The sequence below is a fragment of the Vidua chalybeata genome, chromosome 2 (assembly GCF_026979565.1).
Source record: "Vidua chalybeata isolate OUT-0048 chromosome 2, bVidCha1 merged haplotype, whole genome shotgun sequence".
Taxonomy (NCBI): Eukaryota; Metazoa; Chordata; class Aves; order Passeriformes; family Viduidae; genus Vidua; species Vidua chalybeata.
The window spans coordinates 75,417,051-75,443,965 of record NC_071531.1 but is presented as its reverse complement, the minus strand read 5'-3'; the positions used below and the strand labels follow the sequence as shown (position 1 = coordinate 75,443,965).

Here is a 26,915-nt window from a genome sequence, read left to right as displayed (position 1 = left end):
TTACTTGAGAAGATGGAGATGAACCTGAGGACAGAGACCAGGGAAAATATGCAGAGGTAAAAGGGGAGGAGTGATGCCTTTTTGGAAGGACACATATAAAGGGAACAATGGAGTGCCTGGAGATATGAGTACATTTTAACAGAGAAACATCGTTCTGACTGTCCTTGTGTCTGTCTTTGTTTTCCTCATTCTCATGTGAGACCTGGCACATCTAGGTGGACCTCCCACATAGAGGGATTTCTCCTGGCTTGTCCTAGATGTTGCCCCTGGACTGTTTGCTAATAGCAGCAACAGCACAGTGTAAAGGCGTTGCAAAACATGAATCTTGCAGAGCGTAGAAGGAGATGATCTCTTCTTAGGAGTCACTGCTTTAAGAGTGAAGCAGCCTCAAATTTGGTGAGTTGTCCTTGGTCTTCCCTCTCCCTGTCAGTTCTTTTCTTTGCATCTCCATGCAAGCATCACCTTTCTTCTAGTGCCTCAAGCATGCCTTGTGCTTCATTCCTCAGCAGAGACCCAGCAGTCCCTGAAGCTGTGGGGCAGAGCTGCTCAAAGGCTCCAATTTGCTAGGTGAGCCCTGTACGCCCAGAGGGAGCAGAAGCCTTGGATCAAATCATGATCTGGGAATTGACAGGATGGTTTCTGCTTTGGACAAGAGCTCGCTGATATTTCTTCCTAAGATCTAATCTCAACCTACCTACTTTCAGTCTGAAGCCATTCCCTCTTGTCTTCCATGCCCTTGTCAAAAGTCCCTCTCCAGCTCAATAGTAACCCCTTTAGGTACTGTAAGGTATTACAGGGTCTCCATTTATATCTCCATTTATATCTCCATTTACTTGAGTGGAGATATGCTAGAGAACATCTGTCCTCTCTACTTGACAAGATAAAATTTCAGTCTGAGGTTATCAACTTTGTAGAATTCTTGGAGCCCTTTGCGGGCTCCAAAGGAGCAGCTGAATCAGATTTCTTTGTCTGTTGGGGGCTGGGAGAGGAGGGAAAAGGTCTCTGGAAAGAGAAAAGGGAAAGGATAGGAAAAGAGGGACAGATGGATACCAGCAGAAGCTAGAGCTGAAAGCAGGACAAGGTATGTTTTTTGAGTCTCTTGATACTGAAAGGTGTTATTGCCATAGTGATACTGCTCGGACAACAGGGTCAATGGGGATTCAGGGGATGCCAGGGAGAAAGGCATCTTTTCTTGCTCTTCTTTGGCCAGGCTGATGTTCTTGGGAGAACCAGAGGCTGGTGGAGGGATTTGTCTCTCCCTCATTCCCCAGCCTCTGCTGCAATGAGGTGTCCCTTTCCCAATAATTCATGGGCTTGGAGAGGCGACTTGATTGGAAGCACTAAGGCAGGAGGTCATGAAATTCTTAATTATAGTGGTGTCATAAGTACTCTGATGCATAGATGAAGCTCTGATATTGCCCAGAGAAGTTTTGGATGCCACATCCCTGGAAGTGTTCAAGGCCAGAGTGGATGGGACTCTGAGCAACCTGGTCTAGTGGAATGATCTTTAAGATTATTTCCAATTCAAACAATTCTGTCACTGTGGGATGAAGCTGAAAACACCTTTTCATTTCTGCTGGGGGTGAGTCCAGGGTGAATTAAGCATTCAGAAGCTCAAGGCCAGATGATGTTTGATACATGAGAGAAACTGGATGCTGCAGGTATCGAGTAGCCTGTGCTATGGATGAACAGGTGTAACTTGGACAGACTGTGGCTACTGTGTTCTGAAACCCATGGGAATTGCCACAGAAATCCCAAATAGCAGGTGACTGTGCGCTCCATACAAGGATACTCTGAGGAGGAAACATGAGCTACAAGGCAAGACTAGAAAAGCTGGGATAATTGAAGCCAGAGAAGTTTTAAGAGGAGACATCCATATGTGAGTACATGTAATACCTAACAGAGGAAGAGTTTAAGCTGTTCACTATATCCACCACAAACAAGGCATGAAGTAATGCCCTTAACTGTAATACAGGGGACAAGACACTGGGGAAAAAACCTGCCAACTTTTAATTATAAAGTGATTTAGGACTTGTTCAGCCTGTCTTGAGAGATGGTGGGATCTCCATCACTGACAATTTCATGAGGGGTAAACTAACACCTAGATTTAACACCTGGCATGTTGCTGTAGCCAGACAGATGATGTGGGCAGTGTTTCAGGTTCTCCATAATCTGTTTTCCTGTCAAATCCTGTGTGCTCATAGATAAATATTGATGTGTGAGCCTTATACCCACACCTGGGAATGTGAGTAACAAACCTCATAGCCCTTTGAGAGCAAAACTAATGGGTTTGGTCCAGTGTCCTGAATTCCTATTGCAGAAGGAGAAGGGCTGAGCAAGAATGGAGGCTGTGCTTTGGTGATACAGGAACTCATATTTTGGGGATCCTTTTAGGAGGTAACAAATATTGCAGTCCCATGGCATGGGACAACCTTCTGGTAAGAGCTCTGACGGCTCAAATATATTCAGAAGCTGAGGCTGTTGGTACTTGGTAATTGCTGGGTTTATGCCAGGTGTACTTTAGGCCAGCTGATGAAACCAGCCGGATCAGCTGTCATCTGCACCACATCCCCCCCAGCTGTGCTCTGGGAATTCTAGAGCAGGATCACCATCTTGACACATGAGATTGGCATCAATTTTTTACTAAGGGTGACTTGCTGGTGCCAGGATCTGGTACTGCTGAGCTTCTAGGGATGGCTTGACTCCACTACATCCAAGCATCCAAGTGTGTGATTCCCTCTCGGGGTTCTGTGGTCAAGATGACCCCGAGATCGTAAAAAGTCTTTTCCTCCCAGCCCTGCAGCCAAAGAAGAAGTCCAGCTGCATCAGTTTTGCTTCTCAAGGTTGTTTGTTTTCTCTTATCTATAACATTCTTTCTCTGACCTGCTAAGCTCTGTCTAGCAAATCGGATCATGGCATTCTGTCTGCCCTCTAGGGCGGTGTTTACATTTTATACTAAAAACTATGTATACTTTATTTACGCCTAATTCCCAATACCTATCACCTATGTTAGACAGTGTGTCTCTACTCTAAACAAATAAAAAGTGTCACCATCACAGTGAAAGATGGAGGACAACAAGAAGGCGAAGAAGGACAAGACACACCCAAATTCCTCCATCTTGCATCCTGAACCCCATTCTAAAAAACCCCAAAATTCTACTTTTTCACCCTGTGTTACATTAACTCAAACTCTTGTGACCTGTAAATCTTCACACAAAGTTGGCAGTTTTTTCCACGGGTTAAAATCAAAGCCACAGGTGTTTTTGACTTTGTGTCAAGGTCTCCGAGCTCCCTGCCAGGGTCTCAAGACAGCCAGGGCAGCTGGAGGGATGTCCTGGGTTCCCACAATTCCCTATGACTGTCCTGGATGGACAGACACATCTGTCTCAGGAAGGCATTCAGGGCATGACATTTAGTGCTGCATAATAAGTACTGGTCCAAACTGAACCCACTTTTTGTTTCCTTTCCATCCTCTTTCCTTGTACTCCAGCTGCCAATAGGGAAAGGGTATGAGGGGAGTGTCTTTTCTGTTTTAACTTGTGTCTCATGTCTCTGATTTGTTTGTCTCATGTCTCTGATTTGTTTGCTTTCTGCAAACTGGTCAGTTATTTGGATGTGCCAGATTGCAAGGATTTATGCACTGATTTCTCCAAAGTCACACTGGGATCTGAGTTATTTCCAAACCCTTTATACATCTGTTTCATCCATGTGTATAGTGCAGCAAACTGTTTATTCTTTCTCTTAAATTATTGTTATTACATCTGAAAAAACAGGAAAATCTTGTGTCCTAAGCTGGGATTTTGCAGCAAGTACTCCAGGATTTGAACATGGTTGATGTGGACTCAAGGATGTGATGGCACTTCTAATGCAACAGAAAAATATCTCTGACTAACTCGACTCCAAAGAAGAGCTGTATAATGGGGCTTCTTTACATGCCCCCACAAAACTGTTTTCCCAAATCTTTCCTTGAAGTCTCAGTATTGCCCTGCTGGGTGAACCACTCTTCACCTAGCACTAGTCCCTGTGCTATTTTCTTCACTGTAACTACACTGGTTGCAATTCACCAACAAATTCTTTGTTTTTAATTATGGTTATGAATAGATCTCCCACATGTACATCTTTGCAGCTGGTCTTTCTACACTTTAAAATCTGTTCCAAGTAAAGTTGTTTCAGCCAGGTAATAATTATTTCTTAAGGGATTAGTCTCTGCAGTGCTGCAGTTTTAGCAGGATAAGAGAGCTGTGTACCTGGGGAGGTTTAGTGCCTTTTCTACATGAGCTAGTTAAACTGATAGCATGTTTCAAACAGGTCACAGTGATGCTGAATAATTCCCATAGCTAATCCTAGATTCAGGTTCATATGGCATAATTTGAAATGTGCTTAAGTTAATGAAGTCATTTCCCAGAACCTCCTGTAGAGCCAAAAGGAGGCAGAGCTACGTAGCATCAAAGGTGATTCAGAGCACCTAAGTTACAACCAGTAACACCACTGACTGTCACCATCCTTCTCAGCTGGCCATCTCACTTTGGTATATAAAATTAGGTAGGATGTCCTCAGCATCACTTCCTGCTGGTCTGAGCATCTGCTCGGGAAAGCTTTCTCTCCTTCCTCAAACAGTCTCCCTGTAAAACCTGTGTTCTTGTTTCAGGAAGAAGATGAGATAAAGCCACTCAGATGGAGGCCAGTCCCACCAGCCTCAAGAGGCTTAAGTTTGGGAAGCTGAAGGTGGTCCGTCGGCGCCTGCTGCAGAGGTACGAGCACCAGCCCTTCATCTCCTGCCTGGCTGGTTTCTACAGCTGCCGGTGGAAGCGGTACCAGCGCGAAAGGACCGAGCCTGGGAAATGCTGCTGCAACATGGTAAGTGAGCTCAAAGTCAGCACAGACTTGGATTTCTGTACTGGGGCAGGGAAGGCTGTGGCAGGCTAAGCAGACAAGGGGTTGATGACATGGAGTCCCAGCCCAATATCATTTGGAGTCCACTGGGATCTGTTGGGCTGTTAGGTTTTGCTCTAAATGCTTGATGAATTGCTGCTTCTGTGGCAGGCTCCATTTGTCTGTGCCACCACACAGCTAATGAATGTGGACTTTGCACTAACCTCTCCTGGCCAGTGAAATTAAAGAATCAAATTAAACAAGTAACAATAAGGTAGGGTGGGCAGTAAGAATTGCAAGGAAGGTTGCTCTACAGTGCAATTTCCTCTCATATGAGGTGGTTAAAATCCCATTCATTGGGAAGTAATGAATTTTCCCTGAGAACAAGTAATGCAGAGTATGCTTTTAAGGACATTTTCCTGGTTACAAGGGAAAGGATGGGAATTCTTCTCCATATTAACTTCAGTTAGAATTCCAACACCAAGCTACATATGTTTAGGGACAGCCTAAAAGAAACTACCGTTTGCTTTGATTGCTGTGGGCTGGCCATAGCTCTGACTGCTTGTCCTTCCTCTCCCTCCCCAGCGGGAATGCATGTTTTTCCCATTGCTCGTTGCAGCTTTCTGCTTTTCTCTGGTCTTTCTGTACACGTGGGGTGAAGGTAAAAATGACTACAACAGCTTTGACTGGTAAGTAACATCTTTTCCTCCTCTCCAACCCCTTCGGCAGGTCACTAGGATGACTGGGAAGGGATGAGCAACCTCCAGAGCAGCTGTGGTGCAACAGGGCACTTCAGTAATGAAGCAAAGATTTGCACCTTAAACTCTTGATTACAGCATCCAAATTGAATGTCCAGTGACTCTGGAGGTGCTGAGACTCGGTCTTTGCTTGGGTAAAATATTTAGGTGTAAGTGTGAATTTAGGAGACAGGGGAGAATTATCGTCACAAAAATTGTGAATGCAAGGGACTAAATAACTATTTCCTTCTCTGAATCTTTCTTTTCCTCCTTCCCTTTCTCCCCCATTCCATGTGAAGAAATGTAGTGGCTGGAATCAGAGGCATTGTATCAGCTATCTCACTGAAAGAGAATTACATGTTCCCAAATTCAAAAGTAAGAAATAATCATCAGGGATTTATGCACATCTTTTCTTTCTGTACTACGTAGGAAACAGTTATGCAAATCTGGCCCCTAAAATTAAATTAAAGCTGCTCAAATATTATGGGAAGGAAAGGTATAATAATGTGTTTTAACCTGATGGTTAATGCAATCAGGGATTTTGGGAAGGAGGCTCTTAATCACTTTTGCATGTTACAGTGTAGGCTATTCCTCCACCTGTCTTTGTTTTATTGCTTAGAAAATTTCAGAATTTCAAGGAACACGGCTGTTGGTCCTCTCTAGTCCAGGTGCTAACCAAAAACATTCTTACAGTATGTTATTGGTTTATTTTTAGGTATAACTATGGGAACCTGGGCTTCTGGTTTCTCTGGTCTCTTGTTATCCTGATTGTGGCTGCAGTCCTGTTCGCATACATCTCACTGTTACTGGTAAGTAATGCTCCTTGTGAGCTGACCTTGATTTGTAGTCCTGAAAGGTGAATATAGGGGTGGCCTTAATGTGTTAGATCAAAGCTCAGTCTAGTCCCCCATATGATCCTTAGAGAGTGAAAGTCAGGAGATTATCTGGAACACAGTGAGTGTTTACAGTACTTCATCCCTGTATCTACCTGCAAATAACCAGTATCAGCTCAGGAGTCTCTGAGCCGGATGTAATTTCTTACTATTTCTTTCAAAGATTTCACTTTGAAAAGTGCATACAATTCCTCCTTGAACCCAAGAAAAGCTGACCCAGCAGTGGCTGGATTTAGATCTGGGGGAACTAAAAATTGTTGCTTTGGCAGCAGAGAAATATGGGGCTCTGAGTCATGTAGCGATGGTGATATGTCATCACAGCTGAGTTATTCTTCTAATCCTGGGTAAAAAGGTCTACTAGAGGAAGGAGAACAGAACTTTTCCACTTGACTGCCTCTGATTTGCTGGAGGATTTTCTCCAGGTCGAGGCTATAGTTGTGGTCAGTTTATGCTGAAAGAGGTTCCTGGAATCTTGACTTTTCCAAAACCTGTGAAATTTTCTGATATAATGTCTGCTTTAGTTAGGAGAACATACCAACCCCAAAATTTTCCTAAAATTTCTATTTACTCATCCTTTTCCTCTGTTATTTCCCTCATAAGAAAGCTCTCAAATAAACACAGATTTGCACCTGTTTTTCCACCTTCTTCATCCAGAGCTATAGGGCAAGAATTCACTTTGACTTCAGGCACTGCAGTTCACATCAGTCCCATGCCTGCTCTGACTTTCATTTGGAAATGCCAGGTGCTGAAGGTGAGGTTATGGCTTTGTGTCACCTCTGTGACCAAGACAACCAGCTTTTATCATCCATTCCTGCTGTTCTTACCCATTCCCTGATTTGGCATCATACAGTCAGTCTGTAAATTGCTCATGACAGGGAACCTCTTTTGGCTTTGTCTATGTAGTACCTAGCACAATTGGTTTCTGGGGTCCTTTTTTCCTGATGAAGTACAAATAAATAGAACTTTTATTCTAGTGCTAAAAACCCCATAGTGATAAATAGGACAGGTGCTTGTTCATGCCCACAGTGATCAAGAGCATTGTAAGAGATGTGGATTGACTGAGCTCTGAAAGGGACTAACAACAATAATTAATTACAAGGATTTTGTAACACCACAGTGGCTCATAGACTATTATTCAGCAAAGCCTACCTGGCTTTCCCAGGGGCCATTGAGTAGTGTGGGTAGTTTGGTGGTTATGATACTACTTTGGACAACTCAGAGCTTTGCCAGAGATGCCCATGTGACATGGATACATCTGAGATGGTGCCTCAGCAGGCTGGATCTGGAGTCAACCTCAGGATCAGACTAACTCATCAAAGTCCATGCTAGAAACTGGGCTGAAACCTCTGAAGTTTCTCCTGTTGTCTGATACCATGCAGACTACTTGCATTCTTTCAGGTTTATCCATGCTCACCATTCTGAGGAAGGCAAATGTTGTTAGCCTCGTTAGACAGAACTGAGAGGCTTGAGAGGAAGAGGATGATGTAGCTACGTAATAAAGAGTAAGACCAGGACTGAACTAAACTGTGTAGGACACCAATTTCACCTCATATCCTCCATCTTCCTTTCTGGCTTTACTTTGCCCATCACCTACCCTGATAGCTTGTAGACATCACATTCATGGTGACGAAAGCCTGAAAATGCTCAAAGAAAGTCCACTGCTTGGATAAAGATGCTCTCCATCCACATGCATCATTGTCATTTTTTCACACAGTCAATTTCAGTTAATTCAATTGTTCAACCACTCCCCAAGACAATTTTCTCATCCCCATTAGGGCTAAAAGGTTAAACTGAGGGGTCTAATTACAGAACTGTTTATGCTCAGTGGAGAGCTCTTGTTTAGTCTTTCGAACCCCAACAGATAACATTTGCCTCTCTGCAGTTCAACCATGTTTTTTCTAAGGGTTGTGAAGGGGTGACTTGTGTCTGTACAAAGTGAAGAGGTTCAGATGGGTTGTGGCCTCTTCATTCATAGATGGAGAGGACTCAAAATAGTACATTGACACTGAAATCCAAAATGTGACCTCAAAAAACTCCATCCCTAAGAGGCTGGGGTACCAGACAAGTTCTGAGTTTTTTGCCATGAAGCGAATGAATATAAGGACCTGAATCCAGCTGCTGTAAACATCTAAGTGAGCAGATGTTTCAGGTGAGCCAAGTGTCTAAGTTCCTGCTTGCATGTCCTTGTAGTGTAAGTTCAGAGCCTCCCCACACCTCACCAGAAGTATTGAGATGATTACAAGGTAGTTCCCATGCTGAAGTAGAGTGGAGTTAAGCATCTGCTGTCCACCTTTTGCAGAAAAACCTTGTGGTCAATGCAGCCATTCAGAAAGGGGGAGACAGAAATGAAATTCTCATTGCAGTGAATTAATTTCTCTTGCCACTGGGAAGCATCCCTTAATCACCACTTTGCAGGTAGATGGTGGAGGGGAGACACTTCCACACCTCATTTTAAAGAAGAGAAGAATGGAAGAGTTGGAGGCTGTAACGTTCTGGGAGATTATGGGATTGGCAAAAGGGACCTTGACTCTAACCTCGGCAGCATTAGTCAGAAACATACTGATCACCTAAGCCCTCATGCCTCTGTACAGACACTCCCAGAAAGTGTGTGGAAGCAATTTGGAGTAGACAGACCAGTGAGAAGACATGAGGGAATATCAGAAAACAGTATCAGTGGAGATTTAGGATAAAAATTAGGGGAAGGTTTTTCACCCAGAGGATTTTTGGGCACTGGAACAGGCTCGCCAGGGAAGTAGTCGTGGGATCAAGTCTGTCTGAGTGCTCTGAGTTCAAGAAGTATTTGGACTATGCTCTCAGGAACATGAGTTCCTGACTCATCTTGGTTCATGAGTTGATTCAAGAATCATGGTGTGATTTTGTGCAGGGCCAGAAGATGGACTTTGATGATCCTTGCGGGTCCGTTCTGGGCTCAGAATGTTCTAAATGTTTGGCTTTACTGTACGCAAGGACCAGGTCTTTGTGTAACATCACTTGCAGCAAAGGAGCCGAGTGGTTTTTTGCTCTCATTTTTTCACTCTGAAATAACTTATTCAAATGGGGCTGATTTAAGATCTTTAGCAGTATTTCAGTTCTCTCTCAACTGCTCCCATGTTACTCATCATGTACTGGGTGCATTTATTCTATTAAAGGAAGCCAACATGTCAAGAAACACTTGTATTCACTGTTGAGTTTATCATAGAATCGCAAAATGATTTGTGTTGGAAGGGACCTTCAAGGTTATCTAATTCCCACCCCTCTGTCATGGACAGGAATGTCTACCACTAGACCATGTTGCTCAAAACCCCATCCAACCTGACATTGTATCTCATTTCAAATCAGCATGATCCTGGAAAGAGAGTGTGTTTGTAGATGGATAGGAAACAACTTGCTGTTGAGTTTCAGGAGAGAAGACCCTCTTTCCCCAAAGCTGTATATCTTGTTTTCATACAATCCCACTATCCCACAGTCTGGAGGGATTTGCATCAGTGGAGCACTGATGTCTACTAACAGATACTTTTCTCTTAGCCCTGATACCTGGTGATAGTGGTCCCAAAACGATCCTTTAGAGTAGCTGGGAAGTTTCCCCAGGCATTTAGACTCCTGAGCATAGACCTGTGCATTTTCACAGCAGCAAAGTGTTTCTTCAGGTGAAATTCATCTCCAGACTCACTGGTCACTTAGGTATGGAATTATGTGAAGAAGCTCTGCATGAGAACCATGGACTGACTTGCCTTATTCTTGGCTTGTTGGTATTCAAGGCATCTCAGCTTGTCCTCTGTCCTGGCTAGGGTTTACAGCATGCTTCATAAGAACCCTTCCCGAGGGTTCCAACTTGCCGTCAGGTGGAAGGGACGTGCCAACCACCAAAACCTGGAGTCATTTAATCCCCAAGACACTTTTCTCTCATACAGGTCTGAGATGTGCCTGTCTCCTACATTCCCTGTGGTTAATGTGGAAGAACTGCCTTTTTTGCTGTCTACTCTGTACTTTTGTGCTCCTCTGGGGCATTTTTTATTCCCTGGCTTCTCTCTCATGGTTGATATGCCTCTAATCACAATAAATGCATAGAAAATAGTCAAGGTTAGTGCTGTATTGGTTTATACAATAATAATTGACCCTGGCCATCATTCCTCTTTTAGAGTCTCTTTTCACAAAAAGTCATTGTAAGCAAGTACCCCAAAGTGCCCAATTATCAGTTACCCAGGAAAAGGTCTTTGATCCTGAAGGGGAGTCTTGATATGTTCTTGGTCATTTCAGAAGCATTTTTACTGTAGCACTAAACTTTTTTTCTCCATACACCTGTCCTGCAAACATTGACATTGTGCAAGAAGACCTAGTGTAAAGTAACTTCCCAAATGCAAAAATAATTCCAGAATTATGGAATTATTGTGCCTCATGGGCACATGTCACCACCTTCCATCAGGATGCATACAATCTCTTCTTGATTTCCCAGGTCCTCGCGATGTGTTTGCTTGCAGAAGGTCAGCAGCTGTACCTGCACTGGAGTCACAAGGTGGGGAGAGTCAGGGCTTTCTGGTAACTCTAATTTATGCTTTTAATTGAGTCCATGGTGTTTCTTTGCACAGAAAACCTCTTAGACTATGGGAGAGAGGGAAGAGACGGAAGAGATTAATATTACAAGATCAAGATACCCATGAAAATGATATCTCCACCTGAGCTGATCGCTCAAACGCCTTTTGCACTCAGTGGAGGGAAATTAATCCTCTGAGGATGCAATTCATCCAGCTGGTCATAGGCCTCTAAATTAAAATGAGATGAATCACACTCAAAAAATCATTTTTTTCCCCACTGACTCTAAAAGGTGCCTGCAGTGACTCATTCAGGTGAAGATGTCTATAATTGACTCATCTACATATGGTAACAGGAAGTCAAAAGCAAAGTTTTCATGAGAAGCACTGCATGACTTTCTGGATCAGACCCCAGGAACAGTGAAAAAAGTGTCTGCTCTCTCCATGGGAGAGAAAGATGGCTTTTCCAAGGCATCGCGGTGCTTTATGCCTTCTGGTCTTTGGGTGGTTCCCTGGGAGTGTTCAAGACCAGCCTGGATGGGGCCCTGAGAAATCTGACCTAGTGACTGGCATCCCTGCCTATGGCAGGGGGGCTGGAACTAGATGATCTTTTAAGTCCCTTTCAACTCAAACTGGTCTGTAGTTCTTAATTCTATTCTAGGGTTTGGGAAATGCCTTCTGGAGTTTTGAAGACACAGAAACAAATTATCAGGGACTTCTTGCTGTAAAATTATGGGTTAGAATAATCTTCCGTAAGTAATTTTTGAGGCTATGTGAGGCATTTAAAAATGCTTCTCTGTCCATGCAGTTTAGGGTAGGATGCAATGCGATTGCAAAAGCTGCAGGAGGAGGGAATAGCTGAACATGTAGATGCTTGATCCTGTGTTTCTTCATTTAAGTACTGGAAACTGTGTGATCTTTACTATTGAGAAATGGGCTCCAGAAGAACCAGAAAGTTGTAGAACAATTTGTAAAAAACCAACCAAACAAAAAAAAATTGAAAAAAGAATAATAATAAAAAAGAGCCATTCTTGGGTGCAAGAGATTAGGGATAGATTATTAAAGAATTGATCTGTAGAAGATGCCCTGAAGAATGGTTAGGGCCGTGGTGCAAATACCTTTAGTTGTCAACAGTTAGATGATATACCAAGAAAGATCTGCCATTACAACAGTGCTGGTACCAAACCAAATAAGAAGCTGAAGAATTGACTGAGACACTGCCTCACCTTTTTGGTTAAAAAGTGAATTCTCATCCCCTAATTATGGGATGGTTTGTTATTGCTGAAGCCTGTTACAAGGCAGCTTATAGAACAAGGAAGTTGTGTTGTTGTACCTTTTGGGTGGAATTTGTCACTTCTGAGTTTAGAAGTGATGAATTTCATCTGCAGGTTAGGGATGTAATGTAAGCTGATCACCTAGACTCCATCTATATCAATAGAGAGAGAGGCATATTCCATCATAATGCAAGCAGGAATGGATCACCTCTGAAATTCCTCTTTCTCCACTGATTACAGAGAGAATCCTGAGAGCTGACTTAGTTGATTAACCAACTCCTGGAATCAGTCCTGCCATATTGATAGCATTGTGGATTTGGTTTTAGACCCGCTGGATCTCTCTGTCTCTGAACTGGCACAGTCAATCTCATGCATCTGAAACAATTTTTCAAGCTGCTTAAATTATCCCTGACTAAGATGGATGGCATTCCCTATGCAGAAATGCTGAAGCTGATTTATGTCTTCTTTGTGTCCCCCCAGATTGGTACTTTTCTTGTCCTGGGCTTCTCTATCTCATCCCTCTTTGCATTATCTATACTCTGGCGAGATCACCGGAAAACTGTCCGCCTGTCATTCCAGGTAAGAGGAGTTAGGAGATCTGTTTGAAAGAACGGCTTGTTTATAGATGTATTTAGTGACAATTGGCAGGAGGTATTCTGTATGGTGGATGTTTTTCACATGGTTTTTTGTTAGCAAGGTATGTTCTGAGAAAACTCTTATTATGACTTTACATTTCCTGTTGGGGGAAAGGAAGCCAAGGCCCGAGGCTGAATTTCAAGCTGTGTGATTTAACATGTCTCAGTTTGGAAAGATACAGAAAGTTACAGCCCTTTTTTATTTTCCTCCCCAAAAATGTAGGTATACTGTTAAATTTAAGCTGTCCAGGACAGGTAAATCGGACCCCTTAGGCTGGTAGGTTTGCTGGAGCAAGAACTTTCTCCCTCATCTCTCATGCCAATCTGCTGGTACAACACAGTTTCTGTCTTTTGTGACTCAGAAGAGCTTAATGTCCTAAGGGAACGAGCACACTGGGTTTTTGGGGAGCCGGTGGAGAACACTGGTGTCAGGTGGGACAAAAGGCTGGATGCAGGAAGTCAGAGTTCATAGTTGCTGGCCTCCTCAACTGTCACCAGGTCTGAAGGTGGAGGCAAGAGCTGTACAGTGCTGTTCAGTGTCTGAGCATCCAGGTCCCCACTTCTATTGGGAAGGAGGGAGCATGTAGCCTTTGACTACACAGCTGCTTTGGGTCCAAACCATCTACAGTTCTATGATTCTGTGCTATTTGGGTCTGTTACCTCTCCCCTATGTGCCTTAGTTCTTGTGAAGAGAGAACACAAGAACTAAGGCACATAGGGGAGAGGTAACGACCCAATTGTGGCTCCCATTGTGGGAGAGCAATGCAAGTGGACTGGCAGAGGAATTGAAGATGTGGTGTTTGTAGGGTGTGGTTAATTGCACATTCCTGTTCTACAGTTCACTAACCACTGGGTTATGCACTGGCAAAGGTAATGAGAAACCATCAGCTCCTCTGCCCCCTGACAGACACCAGGGGATGTGGGTGAGGAGAAGGAGACATGAGAACCTTTGGGTTCCCCAAAAGTGTTGTTTATTTCAGGTGTCCATGCCCTTTGAGATGGCTTCCATTGCTGTTCCCAAAGGACATGAATCTCTTGTAGATACTGTGTCATGTCCATTAGCCCAGCAAATCTAGCTCAGGTATTCTGGACATCTCAGATGGCACCTCTGAGATGTGCACAACTGAATCCTGCTTCTGGTCAGGAGAGGTTGGTATAGGGTGTCCAGGGCAGACAGTGTAACATGTCCCAGTGACTGCTGCTTTCTTCAACCCTTCCAGCTTAGAGAATCGAGCATCAGGACTAAGAAACAGGAAAGGCTTGCATCTGGAAAGTTGTTTTTTTTTCCTAGCACATACCTTAATAACTGTCAGTTCTAGCTGGAATATTCGCCACAGGGCGCTGATGAGCATGAGAAAACAATGGACTGGTTTCTAGTTCAAATTTGCCTAGTTTTAGGAAAAATGTTTTATACCAACAACCATTCAGATTCTGTATTTCTGTTTGGTTTCCAGCTCTTTTCATGCATTCATGCTAAGCATAGAAGTGATTCTTGTTTTATGATCTTCTTGTTTAATCCCTAGGATTAAAGAAATCAAATGTATTAACTGTATCTGTCCAGCAATATTACCTAATATTTCTGCTTCTATTATACCGCAGTAGCTAGCTTCATACCACAGTTAGTAAATACCACATTTTATCACTCAGGTTTGTTGACATCAGTTTAATGATTTAACTGCAGTGTGGTGTGGTGTGGAGATAGCTATTGCCTGGATAGGATTGGATTGGAGTTTTTTGTATTGGGTTAAACTGGAAGATGCTCACAGATTATGGCATATCAGTAGTGGCAATCATGTCCTCGTGGAGGAGGGTAGTTGTGTTCCCTTCAGCTGATTTAGGAGAAAGTAAAGAAGTGAGGAGCACTCCTTAGGCTGGGCCGCACTCCTCCCTGGCCTGGTCAGGGGCACATGTCTCTCCTCTGACTCCTGAGGTGTTTGGTGGATCCAACACAGGCAAGGGAGAGTTGTTAACTGCTGGTATCTTCAGCAGGAGCCCATCCAGATGTAGGGACTGTAGCTCTGATGGGGATTGTTTCCATCTGTCTCCACAGTTCATCCTTTGACCAAAATACTTTTTTTCTCCTTGCCAGGTCACAGCTCCTTATCTCCACATAGGGGCAATTGCCATCATGGTACTTCTTTCCTGGCCTGTGGCTCTTCATGCCATCAGAGCAGATAAGAAAGGTATGGCAGCTCTGGTTCTTGCTTCCTGTATGATAAAAGATTTATAGGAGCATGGGAAAAGAGGCATGCAAGAGCCCTTTCCTCCCACACCTGCACTCCAGCTGGAGGAGACTTTAAAATTCTGCATCTCCCAGGGAAATTAGTAGGGTTGGGGCTTGGGCCGTGCACTGTCCTGTTGCTGTCCCAGTGTATTACTGGTTTGCTTGTTACCTTGCACTGTTTTGCCCTATACTGGGGCAGTGATCTGTGTTGAGGCGGAGGAGACTAGTAGAAGCACCCATGTTCTGAGTCATGAGTGAAAATTTGTTTTGCCCTCTGCAGGAGAAAGCGGCCAGTGGCAGCTCCCTTGGCTGATTTTTGCTTGCTGTGTACAGAAGGGATCTCCAGTCCAGTCAGACAAACTATTTCAGACTAGCATATCTCAGGAGAGGCCAGCTGGGATAGGGAAAAGATCTTTTTGCTCAGTTCCTAGTGTTATCTCATGTGAAGTTCCTGCCCACCTCTAGGAAGAATGACCAAATGTATAAGGATAAAGCCAGATGCCAGGAACAACTGCAGAAGTACCTGACTGGGAGTGTCTATTTTTCTCTGGTTGTCTCTCCATATAGCCAAAATTATCTACCTAACACCCATCTTCAGATAGTGGTTTGCAATAAAAATCACAGACGTAATGGACTGGTGAAAACATTTTTTTTTTCCCATCCAAGACTTTTCTTGTTGAACTGCAGTTGGGGAGGCTGGGGGAGAATACACAGGGACCCTAGACATTATGTACCACCATGCCTGAGGCAGTCCTAGCTTAGTACATAGTCATCTTAGTGTAAGCCCAAATTCCTTCAGAGCCACTGGCACAGAGGGATGGTGGTACCCATTAAAGAAAGAGGTGTTGTGCATAGGTGCTCATTTCTCAGAACTGTTTTGGCCCCTGAGGAGGACTTCTGGAGCTCTTGGGCAATGTGTCAACAGACTCCAGAGAAGACCATAGATAATGAGTTGGCAAGTTTCTGAGGTGCAATATCCATGCTCTCAGGGTCTGTAGGATTATCTAGGTCACACACAGAAGGTCACTACCAACCATCTGAATGAACCAGGAAAGTATTCAAAGTAAGGAGATGCAACATAGTTGAAGGAGAGGTAGCTACTCTTCTTCATTGTGAATGAAACTTGAAGATGGTGCTTGTTCTCATATGAGTAAGAAAAAAATTAGCATCCTTCTGTTGAGGATTGTGTTTCTACATATGAGGAGATTTCATTGCATCGTGTCTAAAGAAAAAAAGAAATAGAGCTGTCAGGCATTTTGAGATGTAATTAAAGCTTAAAACCTGCAGTCTTGACTTAGCCTGTATCCTTGCTTTGACCAATTTGTTTTCCTGGGTTGTATTATTTAGAGAGAAAGTGAAAATTAGAGGAAGAAGGAAAGGAAAAAGGGATGAGACAAAGCCCAAAAGCTACTTAGCTGGAGGACTGTATTAAAAGTTAAGTGGCAAGGCAGACTCATACATTATGATGTTGATTAACTCTAGCCTTCCTCCTTCAAATTCTTTCAGTTACTCAGGTGATAATTGTTGGTCCATACCTGGCTATCCTTCTCTTTCTTTTCTTGATACCTCTGGGGATGTACTCTCCTTGCATCAGAGAGATAGGAACACTCGGACCAAAGCCAGCCCTCATTGGACACCGTGGAGCACCAATGGTAGGTCTGAAGAAGTTATGTCATTTCTTCATCCTGTGTGTTGCTACTTTCATCATCATCTTTTGTTGTTTCTTTCTTTTTTTTTTTTTTTTTTTCTTCCCATGAAATCTGTGGAGGGGGGGAAACATTTCTGGTCATTGGGACTGCATGCCAAAGGCATCACTGCATGGGTTGGCTAACAAGGAAAACAATGTTCCTGAGGGACAAGACCAGATTAGAGAGGGCCCTGGGCAACCTGGACTAGTGGAAGGTGTCTCTACCCTGACATGGGAATTGGAATAGGGTGATCTTCAAGGCTCCTTCCAACCTAAACCATTCTATGATTCTGTTATTCTTCTACACAATGGGTTTGGCTAAAGTGGAAGAAAACAAACAGTAGACTTTAGCAATATAATGATGCTCCCTTAATAAAAAACAGAGATGTTACAGAGAGGCAGAAAGTATTTGCAGAGTCCTCCAGAGTGTGTTTGAAAATTATCTGCTCATGTGCCTTTTTTCCCAGCTGGCGCCAGAAAACACTGAGATGTCATTTCTGAAGACAATTGAGCATGGTGGGGATGGGCTTGAAACAGATGTCACCATAAGGTGAGGGCAAAACATTGTGTGTCACAAAATGTATGCTGGTTCTTCTAAGAGCTGTCCTTGGAGACATGCAGCTCCAGGCAGCTGGGTTTTACTGGTGGCTGGGACAGTCCCTCAGCTGTCATGTGATGACAGGGGTTGTAGGGCATGGTTGTTCTCAGGCAAGTCAATAAGCTGCAGCTATTGATTTAACAATCGTTATTTCTACAGTGTGTTTTAAATGCTTGGCAGGGTATAAAAACAAGCCTCTAATCTAGCTTAACTTCCAGGTCACAGTGAGGGTTATATCAGGTCTACAACAGAAAATTGCGTTCAGACTTATGGCAGCATTGCCCTAATTATTAGATCTTTAATTGCCTTTCATTGCTATGAAATGCTAACATTCTGTTCAGGATGAGCTGTTCACAGGCACTGAATGACAAAAACACTAACATTTGGACGCTCTACTAAACGAGACCTTTCTATAAAAGAAAATTTTGTGTTTCTGTCCCTATCCATTCAGAATTCAGAATTCAGTCCTCTGAAAGCCACAGAAACACTTTGATGGCAGCAAAAAGATATTTCAACCATAAGTTACTAACCATTTTTGAGGAAGTCGGCAGGCAAAAAGGTTACCCCCTTCACGTTGCCCCTAAGGAAACTGAGACAGAGACAAGCATGACTTCTGTGAGATCTCCTAGAAGTATTTAAGCTGGAAATAACCTGGTATCATGAGCCTCAGCATTCCTTCATATTGCACATTCTGCAAAGAACTGCTGTACTCTGCTGCATTCACAGTGGCCCACATGTTCTTCTGACCTGGCTTGAGTCTGCTCATGCTGTGAATGAACCTGCTCCCCAGGTGACCTGAACTCTTGCTCTTTGGCAGCTATGATGGGGTTCCTTTCCTCATGCATGATGACACCTTAAGAAGGACAACTAACATCGAAGAGGTCTACCCTAATGACACTGGTAAAGCTGCTTCGTTTTTCTCCTGGGATGCCCTGCAGAAGTTGAATGCTGGAACGTGGTTCCTTAAGGTAAGCATCATAAAGGGCTAGAAGCATTTAAGGTCAGTTGAATAGGACTTTAGGCAACCTGATCCAGTTGGACACATCCCTGTTTATTGCAGGGAGCATGGACTAGATGAGCTTTAAAGGTCTCTTCCAATGCAAACTTTTCTATGATTTCATGACTATCACCAATTGGATGTAAAAGAGACACCAGCTGTCTGTTATTTAACAGCATCAGTGTTAGAAGAGGAATGGCTAGTTGAGTCAAAATTCAAATAAGTCACTGTAAATCTGTCAATTTGGGTCTCTTTGCTTTGTCCAGTTTGCCTTCAGTAACAATTGGCTGGTGGGTGTTCTTGTGTCACCTTATCATGGCAAGCAGCAGAGCTCATGGGCTGGGGGAAGAAGAAAAGAGCTACTTGTGCAATGTGCTGTTTATAATATTCAGAGCTAACAAGGTGGGACAGAGAAGGACAGCAAAGCTAGCTTTGAACTATGCAATTTGGGTCCCAGAAGCAATGTCCTCACAGTCTGGGTTAGTTTCCCCCATTTCTTATGTAAAAGAAATAAGCAAAATAAAATATCCCCACCTGTTGAGGGCTGACATAAAACTTTTTCCCTCTTAGAGATACAGCTGACTCCCAGGGCAAACTACCTGATTGATTTCCTTTTTTTTTTTATATCTGTTTGTTTCTAGAACAAACCATTTGTAGGGATGGGCTCCCTGTCAAAGGCAGATCAAACCCAGGCAATGAATCAGTCCATTTACACGCTAAGTAGTTTTTTGCGCCTTGCAGACAGTCACAATAAACTTGTGATATTTGATCTCTACCGCCCTCCAGAGAAACATCCTTACAGGAACTTGTGGCTCCGCAAAGTCCTGGATGTCATCCTCAAAGAGTCGAAGATTAAACGCCATCTGGTAGGGTGGCCTCACTCTATATCCCTTTTTCTTGCTCTCCTCACTGGGCTTTGGGGTGGACTCTTCATGATTTCACCTGCATAAAATTGGCCTGTTGCATTTCACTTGATTTAAAAGACATCATTTGGAGTATATTCCTAATATTAGTTCCTTAGAAGGTTCACAATAATGTAATCCTTCAGCAGCACAGGATAGAAGGCAGTATATATATACCAGCTGATGCCTTAGCCCCTAAACAGCACCCCTTCATAAATGTAATAATTGTCAGTTTATTCCCTGCTACCCATGCTTGTTTTATATATTGCATAAAAATTCCTGGCTTAAATTAAAATAAATTGTGAGTCTTTATTGCCTTCCTCCCCCTGACAGTGGATGAATGCTAAACTCATGGGAATCAGTTTATGTACCCACTGATGCCTGGGGAGTTACCTGTATCTGCTGAAGATCTTTTCTTCCATGCTGGAAGAATGGTAGAACAGAATATTTTCGGTTGCCTTTTCCATAAACCAAAGCTGTATTTTCATTCATTTTCAACACTGCATCTTTTGTTGGGCTGTGTGAAACGTACTCACTGATTTTCAGTGGATAAGCAAGGAACAGTGGATACTTATTTCTTGATAAAAGTGACTTGCAAATTCTAACTCTGCATCTGAATATTATTTGATCATTGGGAGAAACATTGGGAGAAAATTTGACAGACTGGGTTAAGTCCCTCAAGACATTATCTTTACTGGGCTTGTGTGAACAGTGGGGCATATCAGGGGCATTAATTCTTCTGCTGAGAATTTACTGGTTCCTCTTGCTTCCTGCAGGTCCTGTGGCTGCATAACAGTGTGAGGTCCTTTGTTCAATCTGTTGCTCCAGGATTTCAGCACACGATGGGCAGAAAGGCACCAATAAAAGACCTGTTAAAGCACAATATTGTCAAACTCAATCTGGTCTACACTGACATGTCTAGTGAAGATATCCGGTAGGTTTCAGCCCTAAGTGCAATCTTTGGGGTACATCTAGACTATGTTTGCCTCATGCATGGGGCAATGTCTCCCTCCAATGACCAGTTCCAGAGACTATAATATTTTGGGAATAGGTCGTTCAGATCAAGTAGCCATCCCTGATGTATTTTAGGGGTGACAGGCTGCAGTTCACTCCTACTGTTGATTAAGAGGTGGCATATGTAATTAAATCTGGCTGTCCTCAATTCCATATTGACCAGGATCTGAGGATCTTCTGGTAAGAACACAGCTGTATCCTGATTTCTTGTCTTTTTATTTGTGCCATCCCCAGTCCCACCAACACCAAATCAAGGAGAATTAACAACTATTTAACCTCCCATGGCTCTTCCACAAACACCAGTGGGAGTGTATAATGCTGTGGTGAGAGACCATCACCCTCTGGTAGCCAGTGTTTTGGAGAAATCTTTTCTTGTCTGTTACTACCAGTACTCTGTTGCATGTGACACACTGAAAATGCCATTTCTATGATGAAAGAAAGGCTCCACATTCATTGCAGGAGTTCTCAAAATGCTACTCTCACATGGCAAAATAACCCAACAAACCACAAAAAAAACCCCAGCATTACCTGTCCAGCTCTCCTTTTGCAAATAAGATTTCTTTTTTTTTTTCCCAATGCACAAAACCATTGAAGTCTAATTGAAATGAAAAAGAAATTAGAAACTTTAATCCTTTGGACAAGAGTAATGTTCATGTTTTCTCAATTATAATTGTCACAGGATGTAAAATTGTAGAATCACAGAATGGTTTGGGTTGTAAGGGACTTTCAGCACCATCTAGTTACAATCTCCCTGCCATGGGCAGGAAAGCTCCCACTAGACCTGGTTTCTCAGAGCCCCATAGCCTGACCTTAAACACCTCCAAAGACGGGAAGTCCACAACCTCTCTGGGCAGTCTGTACCAGTGTCTCAACCACCCTCACAGTTAAGATTTTTTTCCTAATGTCTGATCTAAAACTCTCCCCCTTCAGTTTAAGGCCATGCCCCCTTGTCCTTTCACTCAATGCCCTTGTAAAATGTCCCTCTCCGGCTCTCTTGTAGCCCATCTCATTACTGGAAGGTGCTCTAAGGTCTCCTCAGAGCCTTCTTTTCTCCAGGCTGAAAGGCTATAAAAAAACATAGGCTGATCCCTTTGGGTAAACCTTGGATAGTTCCTAGGTAGATTTATAAATTGATGATACATTACTTTATATGAGGAATGAACTTACTTCATATTACATTTCAATAGTTTATAATATCTTGAGAAATGATGCGTTGATGGAGCGACCATAACAAACTTGGGTGGCCAGCTTCGAAGATTAGCTCAGCTGGTCTAACCAACTCAGGTGCTCTAACCAACACCATCATTGTGGATTCAATCTCTACCTGAGCCATTAACTGAAGAGTTGGATTCTGTAGCCTTCTGTGTCCCTTCCAACTCAGGCTATTCTGTAATTCTGTGGTGGTTTGAAATACATTGTGGGAAGATTATAGAATAACATGAATGGTTTAGATTTAAAAGATCTCTAAGACCATCAAGGACAACCATTATCCCAGCACTGCCAAACCCACCACTAAACCATGTCCCCAAGTGCCACATCCACATGTTTTAAGTACCTTCAGAGATGATACTTTCAACACTTCCCTAGGCAGCAGATTCCAAAGCTTGATAACCCTTGCTATTAAGAATTTTTTCCTAATATCCAATCTAAACCTTCCCTGGTGAAGCTTGGGTCCATTTCTTCTTGTCCTATTGCTTGAAGATCTTCCATGCAGAAAGAATGGTAGAACAGAATATTTTGGTTGCCTTTCAAAGGAAGAGACTGGCCCCCAACTGGTCACAGCCTCCTTTACAAACGCATTGTTACATTGATTCATGTGGCAGAAGGATTAGAAAGTTTTTGACCTTTTGGGCATTTTATCTGCATTTGTTTCCAACTGTTCAGCTATTCTGTATTGACCAATTGTTAATGATTAATTATTGGCTGGTTGGCTTTCCTTTATGTTCCTTATCTAGGTCCTAAAGTAAGCACTTCCTACAGAAGAATACAACCATTTCCCATGATCTTCCCGAATCTCCTTGAGTAAGCCCGAAGGAAGTGCTAATCTCCTTGCTCAATGAAGGTTGTTGCCTTTTGGTCTTTTAAAGGAAATATGCTGAGGCAAACATCACCACCAACTTCTATGTGGTCAACGAGCCATGGCTCTATTCCCTGGCATGGTGCTCTGGGGCACACTCTGTGACCACCAATGCCGTCCACTTGCTGAAGGATCTCAGCCAGCCCCTCTTCCTCATGGTAAGTGGAAGTCTTCTCTGTCTCAGGGATGGGAAATAGGGTTGGGATGTCCATGATTACCTTTGGAGACGCTGGGCCAGTTCACAAACGGATAAAGCATCCTTTAAGGATCCTTTGCATAAGAAGGACCTGAGTTGAAACCTGGCTTACTCGGAACCTCAAAGCCACTACAGATATTACCAGACCCTTCTCTCTTCTCCTGGCTCAGGATGAAGCACCCTACTTGTTTGGATTATCACCTTAGGCCTTGAGATACAGGAAGAAGTCATATTGAGACTTGTGCAAGAAGAAAGGAAGGGCCTTTGGGGACACAAGTTGATGCATGAGGATTTCCATTTCTAAGCTTTTGAAGCACGTTACTGATGTCAACGGTTTCTCTTTTCCCAGAGCATCCCACTGTCCTTGTCAAACTTGGTCTTGTTCCACAAGTCCAAGGGAAACAACCACAAAAATAAGCCTTCCTTCTGGGAGGAATTTTCACATAATTTCTCTATTTGTTATTCTGCCTTCTCCTGAAGGACCAAGAAGTACCTGGGGCATTGGTCCCACCAGAGTCTCTTTAAGGGCTTTAAACAGTTGGCTTCAGTCTTGAATTAGATTTTACAATGCTCCCCTCCAGAGAAATGCAGTGTTTCAGTCCATTCTAAGTTTGGGTGGAAGTCCCATCTTAGGATGAATCTTCAGATGCTCTTAGACTTAATGGGGGGAGCCACCCCAGGCTCTTTGTGGTGTTCAGTAAAGGGCAATTTTGCCAGAGAAAATGAGATGCCACCAGTTGATGTTATATTTGGGGTGAAGTGCAAGATCTTCCTTACAAACAAGAGGTCTCTGTGGCATTCACTGTGATATGGTAAAATCTTCTTGGCTACACAACAGACATGCTTGTATGAAGGAGAATGATTTGGCACCAACACCCAGTGCTGAGTGGCCACTTTGAAGTACCACCGAGTGCTTTTAAACAACCATGGGATGTTACTGCAGATGCAAACCAGGCAGCTGAACAGCCATATTCAATCAGGAAGAAAGAGCTTGAGTAACTTTTTTTTACAAATCTTGTGGTCCTTGGTGGTGGACACAACTCTGTTGTTTTCTTCCAGACTCCACAGCAGTACAACATCATGTGGATCCTGACAGATCTGACCTCTGCATTCCTCATCTCGCTCATCTTTGCTCTGCACTGGTAACTACTAAGTTGTTAATGGCCATCCTAACCTGATCTTTTGCTCCAGGTGGAGGGAAGGAGGAATGTTCCAGGTGACCTAAAGGGTTAAAACTACACTTGCGAACATTAGCTTTCCCTTCTGGAAAGGGAAGAAAGACCCAAAAATCCCCCAAAACTTCTCTGTTTCTCCTGCTTGCTCTCATTTTCCCTTTCCATTTTGGCAACTCAGGCATTGTCTGCCCTCAGAATTCAGTGGAGAACTGGTGGATTTATAGTGGCAACATAAACCAATTATCAAAGCTGGTGGGCTGAGAAAGGAACTGATTTTTCTATTATTACTATCTGACAGTGTTTCATTGGACTGATTTGTTAGGCCAGCTCTCAATGTTAATATTTGAGCATCCCATGTCTCTCTGCACATGCCAGAGCCCCACAGGAAATCCATCTTCCCACACAAAAATGTCGGACCATATCACAGACACCACATTTTGTTTCCTTCCACTCCGTCAAAGATTATTGGGGAATCTGGGGTTCATGGAAAAGGCTCACCCCAGCTGGTCGTGTTTGGCTGCTGGATGTTCTGCTTTGCCAGAGTTGTATGAGGAATGTGCCTGTTCTCTCATCCCAGTAGTGCCCAAGGAAAGCAGGGTGTGCTGGGCTCAGCACTTCAGCTGGCTGGCTGCAGGTGGGTGGGAGGATCAGAGCAGCCAGCCCAGGGGAGTTTTTTTACCAGGGGTACTGCCAGCACCCCTTTTTTGCAGGGTGCTGGCAGTACAATGATACTGCTGGTGGCAACAAGCAAAAAGTTTGGGAAGCCCTTGGGTGAGCACTCTGGGCTGCTGTTAACTGTGACTTACTTTGGCATGGGAAAAGGTTGGCATGCTAATATTGCTCTGGGATGGTGAAAAAATTAATTAGTAGCAGTTTGACAGTGATGAACTAGCAGCTGTACAGGTATTTTTGCTGGGCATCCAAGCTTTTCCCAAAGCAAGGTGGTTTTTTCCTTTCCTCCCTCTCTTACCCTGCTCCGCTTTCTTCAAGTCCCGCTTTCCCTTTGTTTTCAAGGCTACAGTTTTCAGGGTGGTACACAATCACCCCTGTAAAGCATCACCATCACCATCAGACCTTGCCATACCCAGCTCCTCCAGGATCATGTTCATGTTGTGTGCATTTCCCAAGCAAGGGCATCCCCAGGGATTGGGACCAAACGGCCATTAGCAGTGCTTCAGTGCCCTGTGTGGTCTTGTCAGGTTTATGAACACACCAAAATAACAATTTTAAAATTTGCCTGGCTGCTTTAGAACCAGTGTCTGTAAACATTTTGGGGGTTTTGGAGCTCTTAAATCTTGCTTAGAAAACAGGGCTTAGTCAGAAAGTTGCCTTCAAAATGCTGCTGCACACGTGAAGTGTGGATGCTTAGACATCAGTCATGCACTTGAGTCCTTTCTCAGTAAGAACCTGAGAAAATCCCAAAATACCTGCCCTCACAAAGTAGGAAAAAGCTGTCCAAGGCAGCAGGGGACTGTGAGGAACACCATAGCAGGCAGTGGCCTGACCCAAGTGCTTTGTCCCATGCAGGTGGCGAGAAAAGAACTTCTCCTGCTGTGTCCAGGACAGTAACCCGATGATAGAGAGTGGTGGCACCTACAACAAATTCAAGACAGGTGAGCAGGGCAAGGAGAGCAGCTGCATCCTGCTCAGGGTGGTCTCTGTGGGAGTACTGAGATCCTGATGGGTGGGTTGGTGATGGGTGTCCATACTTTAAGTACAGAAGTGTCCATACTTAAGTAAGGAAGGCTATGAGGAAGGATGCAGTCTGGGTTATATCTCAGCCCCAGACCTTGTAGCAGCTCAATCCAATTGGCCCTGCTTCAAGCAGAGGCTGGAGCAGATACCTCTATATGTCCCCTCCAATATTCATTACTCTCCAATGCTGTGAAAAGAGACTCTGGAGGCACTGAGAACTCTTGGTTCTGCCAGGCAGGGTGGGATTGGCTGAGGACCCTCCCATGCACCACATTTGTGCACCCATGGAGCTATCAGCTATCATCCAGACAAAATGACCCAACCTGGGCTGCATGCATGTTCAAACAGGTTCTGTTTGCTCACAGTAGCTGTCAGAACAGACACAGATGTTTGGTAGCTCACTGTGTGTCTCCTTTTCCAGAGCTCAGTGATATGCCTGCTGTCCTGGCCTGACATGGGCAGAGAGAGGACATGGCCCTGCCATCTCAATGCGGCCAGGGAGACCAGCTGGTGGGGGCTCAGATCTACCTGGTGAGGAGGAGCCATTTGCCTTTGTGGCCCTACTGGAGATGAGCATCAACCTTCCTCTCCTCTCCTTCTCACATTCCCATGCCTGTCAGCGATCCTTGCAGCACAGGAGAGCGCAGATGGAGTTGCAGCCATGAAGAAACTGTGCATTATGGTGAGATGCACTAACCACATGGGAGCCACCATTTACCCAGGACCACTGGCATTTCACAGGGCAATCATTCCTCCTGTGCATAAGCCGTTTCCACACATGCTGCAAACATCTGAGCATCCTCCAGACCTCCTTGTTCTCAGGTGCCCAGATTTCTTGTATCAAACCAGCCTCTTCACACACTACCTCCTGTCCTCCCCCCTTGCAGGTGTCCTCTATCCCCAAAAGCACATTATCCCCACCACAATGGTCAGGTGCTGCTGGCTGGGTCATGACAATCGGTACCTTTCCATAACAGAGGCAGGATCAACTTTGGTTTTCCTTTTCCCCATTCTTGCCCTGCCACAGAGCCTAACAGGACAATCTCCTCCCCTTGTCTGTTGGCAAGGGCATGTGGAGGCTGAGGACTTTTTGATGTCTTGGCCATGTAGCTACTGGGACTATGACGAGTAAGAACCACTTTTCTTCAGAAGGATGGAGCTGTGTATGAATTGGTCTCACCAAGTGTTTGCTTTTCCCTTGGGAAGGTCTGTACACCTGTACTATAGCCTGGGATTTATTCCAATTTTCATTTCTCCCAGTGGGTGCTGGCAGTGAGGAGGGGGCCTATGCCCTGTAAGGGAGATGTAAACATCTCTCAGGTTTAAGCCATATCTTTCTACTTGAAGAGATAATATGTTTTTTTGTAAATTGCAAGTGATGTTTTAAATACATTTTATCTCTCCTATCAT

The 26,915-nt window shown here is 43.8% G+C and overlaps 1 protein-coding gene across 4 annotated transcripts in view; it reads left to right on the top strand.

The window, feature by feature from the left end:
- Positions 1–26,915, top strand: part of GDPD4 (glycerophosphodiester phosphodiesterase domain containing 4) — a 40,286-nt gene that overhangs the window by 10,846 nt on the left and 2,525 nt on the right. For 2 of the 4 annotated variants that reach the window (XM_053934624.1, XM_053934623.1), the window contains exons 2-16: positions 4,649–4,857; positions 5,458–5,561; positions 6,325–6,418; positions 10,956–11,015; positions 12,786–12,884; positions 15,030–15,123; positions 16,671–16,816; positions 17,319–17,401; positions 18,267–18,417; positions 19,088–19,312; positions 20,125–20,282; positions 22,450–22,597; positions 23,695–23,777; positions 25,338–25,423; positions 25,927–26,911. In XM_053934624.1, coding sequence (XP_053790599.1) covers positions 4,675–4,857; positions 5,458–5,561; positions 6,325–6,418; positions 10,956–11,015; positions 12,786–12,884; positions 15,030–15,123; positions 16,671–16,816; positions 17,319–17,401; positions 18,267–18,417; positions 19,088–19,312; positions 20,125–20,282; positions 22,450–22,597; positions 23,695–23,777; positions 25,338–25,423; positions 25,927–25,958 — 1,746 coding nt within the window. In that variant the 5' untranslated portion in view covers positions 4,649–4,674 and the 3' untranslated portion in view covers positions 25,959–26,911. The other 2 variants (XR_008429224.1, XM_053934625.1) reach the window with 2 other exon arrangements.